General features: G+C 63.6%; 1 protein-coding gene across 1 annotated transcript; it reads left to right on the top strand.

Annotated features, from left to right (window-relative positions):
* Positions 1-228: 228 nt before the first annotated feature.
* Positions 229-2668, top strand: MNEG_9665 (Digeranylgeranylglyceryl phosphate synthase; the record flags this gene model as incomplete). Its single annotated transcript, XM_014041862.1, has 7 exons — positions 229-342; positions 560-676; positions 990-1106; positions 1497-1560; positions 1747-1835; positions 2017-2083; positions 2334-2668. 7 exons carry the CDS (start codon positions 229-231, stop codon positions 2666-2668), a joined length of 903 nt encoding a protein of 300 aa, XP_013897316.1.
* Between the last annotated feature and the right edge of the window lie 566 nt (positions 2669-3234).

The following is a 3234-nucleotide window of genomic DNA, read 5'->3' as shown; positions in this document are numbered from 1 at the left end:
GTCGGATCAATGGGACAACAAGAAGGTGCGGGGGGCATTTTGAACGGGACACATGTGCGCAGGAGCCAGGGGGTGGCGGCTGGCAGCATAGCGGCGACTCGTGAGAGGTTATGGCAGCAAATGGCGGCGGCGGCTGCAGTCGCAGCAGCGCGTCGGCGTGCGGCAGTCGCCGCGCACTTGCGAGCACGCGCTTTACCTTGAAGCCTGCCATGCAAACCTCACCACACCATGTCACAACTGCTGCTGCTCATGCTTCCCGACCGCCAGACCCAGGCGTTGGTGCAGCTGGCGCGGGTCCACAACCTTCTGCCCAGCTTTCTGCTGGTCATGGTCGGCGCGTGGGTGAGCACAGCAAATAGGGTGCCTCCAATCCCAGCGGGCTGGATCAGCAGTTCATGCTGAACTCTGCCCTTGCTGCTGACCGCCCCCATTGCGACGCGCATCCAGGGGTGCTCCGCATGCTGGGATTGATTGGGGTTGTGCATGCCAGTGCGACTCCGCCCACAGCCGACACGCACGGCATCCCGCCCCGCATGTTGCCATGCCGTGGCCCGCCCAGGCCGGCAGCGGCCGCGACCTGGCCGCGCTCAGGGCCCCGGGGGTGTGGCTGATGTCGCTGCTGTCGGGCGGCATCGCCGTGTCATCGTGCGTGTTCAATGACTACTTTGACGTGCAGGTTGGTGGTCGGCCTGAGGCATGGTGGTCGGCCTGAGGCATGGTGTTGCCAGGGGCTGTTTTCAGGGGGTTGGTGCATGCATGGCTGATCCTTGGTTGCATGGCGCATGCATGGATTGGGCATGATTCGAATCATTCACCAACAAGGCGCACGCGCGGAGGCGGGCGTGTATTGCAAACAGCCGGTTGCTGCAGGTTGAGGGATACATCTGAGATCTGGGAGCGCTGCACGCAGGTACAGTCCTGGCCCAGACGACCGACCCACGACGCGGCCGCCCTCCGCGCATGCGCCCGCGCCCGCATCCCCGGCGCAGGTGGACCGCGCCAACGCGCCCCACAAGCCGCTGGCGTCCGGCGTGCTGCCGCTTGACATTGCGCTGCTGCTGTCGAGCAGCGTGTACTGCGCGGTGCTCATCACGGCTTGCTTCATGGTGGGTCCATGCATCTGGGGGGCGGCGGCCGCCCCGCAGCGACACGGGTTGAGGTGCACGGGGCCGTGCTTTGACGCAGATCGTTAAATCAGGCAGCCATGTTGGAGCCTTTGTGCGTGCTGGTCGCTGGCATAAAGGGGCGACGCAGGAGGGGGACAAAGCTAGTCGAGCTGGCAAACATTTGAGCCAAGGTTTGCTATCAGATCTGGGGACTGCCTGACGTGGCCACAACCCCCCCCCCAGCAACGAACGCCTGCATGGGGAGAATTTGAACTGTGCGACACCAACGCCCTCTCCTTGTAACCCACTGGTCAGAAGAACAGCCCTTACGAATCTTCAGTCTGCCATCACTTTGGCTCTCACCCCACAAATGCTGCATTCCACGAGCAGGAGCCGAGCCAGCTGCGCAGCATCATTGCGCTGTCGGCCGGCGCCACGCTGCTCTACACGCCAGGTGCGGTCGCACGGGGCAGGCCGCCAGCCGCGCTCGCAGGGTCGCCCCCCCAGCGCGACCCCCGCCTCGCTGCCACCTAAAAAAACGCACTCATCCATCACAGTCGTCGAAGAGCCATGACCCTCGTCAATAAGTCACCCTGTGCTCAAGGTATCACTGTCGCGGCTTTCAAACCTGCATGCGCAGTGTTCAAGAAGTTGACGGCCATCAAGAACGCCACCGTGGCGGTCGTGATAGCCCTCGCACCCCTGGGAGGCGCGCTCGCAGCCGGCGCGGTGCGCAGGGGCCGCGGCCCTCCTGCGCACCCTTGGCAGTTTGCAGGGTCCTGATGTTTGGGGGTCTCTCAACATTCCCTTTGCATGGGATGCCTGTGCGCCAGGCTCAGCTGCTATGAAGTTTGTGGCATCCAATGTCAAGCGTTGACTGGCAGCGTCCTCCTCGCCCCATCCTGTCCAGGGGGAGGCTGGCGTCATGCGCCTGCTGCCGGCGACGCTCTTTGCCTTCAGCGGGGTCATGTTCAGGGGTGAGCTACCGCCCTCGGCACGTGCTGAAGCAGCGTGCGTTGCTTGGGGTCTCTGGCCCCTGCTGAGCTGCACTGTGGCCACCCACTGGGGTCGGCCCCTGCGACAGCGCGCCCCTGGCCTTTTCCTGTCAGCCCCTGCATCGGTCAACATTATTAAAGACGTCACTGCTGGCCAAGTACCTAGCTGGGCCGTACTGTGCGCTGCAGTGACGCTACTTGAACATTGCACCGCCCTGATCCCTCAATGCAGAGATCGTTATGGACCTCACTGATCTGGAGGGCGACAGGGCCGCGGGCATCAAGACGCTCCCCGTCATGATAGGCCAGCGCGGCGCGCTGCTCGCCGCCACGTGCTGCGTCCTCGCTGGCGCCGCCGCCGCGCTCGCCTCTGCCACGGCCGCCTGGGGCCCGCGGGCCGCCGCGGCCCGGGCCGCGGTGGTGGTGCTGGCAACCGCGCGGCTGGGGCAGTTGTCGTTTGGGATTTTGAAAAGCGGGTTCGACAGGGCGGTGATGGGTTCCGCGATTGAGGAGAGCCTCAAGCCGGTGGGCCTGTGCCTCATACTGCTGTCAGCGCTGGCGCCATGACGGCCCCATCCTGCTGAATTGACTGTCACAACAAGGTTTTTTGTCCTGGGCCTGCATCCATATATATGCATGCAAGGCCACGCCCCCGACCACAGCGCTGACTTCAGCTGGGTGCACCATTGAGCCGGCGCAACTTCTGCAACGCCGGCTGTTTTCGACTGTGTGGGTGGCGCTTCCACATGCACCCAGGCGGCGTGCGACACAAAGCGCACGGCCGGCCCGCTCCCAGGCATAGCATGTTTGCGACTCGGCATGCAGCAGGCCGTTTTCCCCTTGGCCTGCCTGGCGTTTCAACATCCAACAGCAAGCACCAGCGCGCACAATGAACACCACCCACGATGGTATGTTGCCAAAAACAGTGGAACTGAGGACACCGTGGTCCAGGTCCCTCAAATCGTTCTAGGCGGTTCCGTTTGCTGTATGCATGCAGCGGACGGCGCTCTAGCGGCTGGTTCCGCGGTCTGGGAACCTTGTCCGGCCGATTTTGCGCGGGCTTCGGACTGAGTTGTACCCTGTACCATATTCCCTGGCGTGCAAAGAGAGCCACTCAGCTTCTTGATTTTGAA

The sequence above is a fragment of the Monoraphidium neglectum genome (genome assembly GCF_000611645.1).
Source record: "Monoraphidium neglectum strain SAG 48.87 unplaced genomic scaffold scaffold02017, whole genome shotgun sequence".
Classification (NCBI taxonomy): domain Eukaryota; kingdom Viridiplantae; phylum Chlorophyta; class Chlorophyceae; order Sphaeropleales; family Selenastraceae; genus Monoraphidium; species Monoraphidium neglectum.
This window is presented reverse-complemented; position numbering and strand designations above follow the sequence as displayed.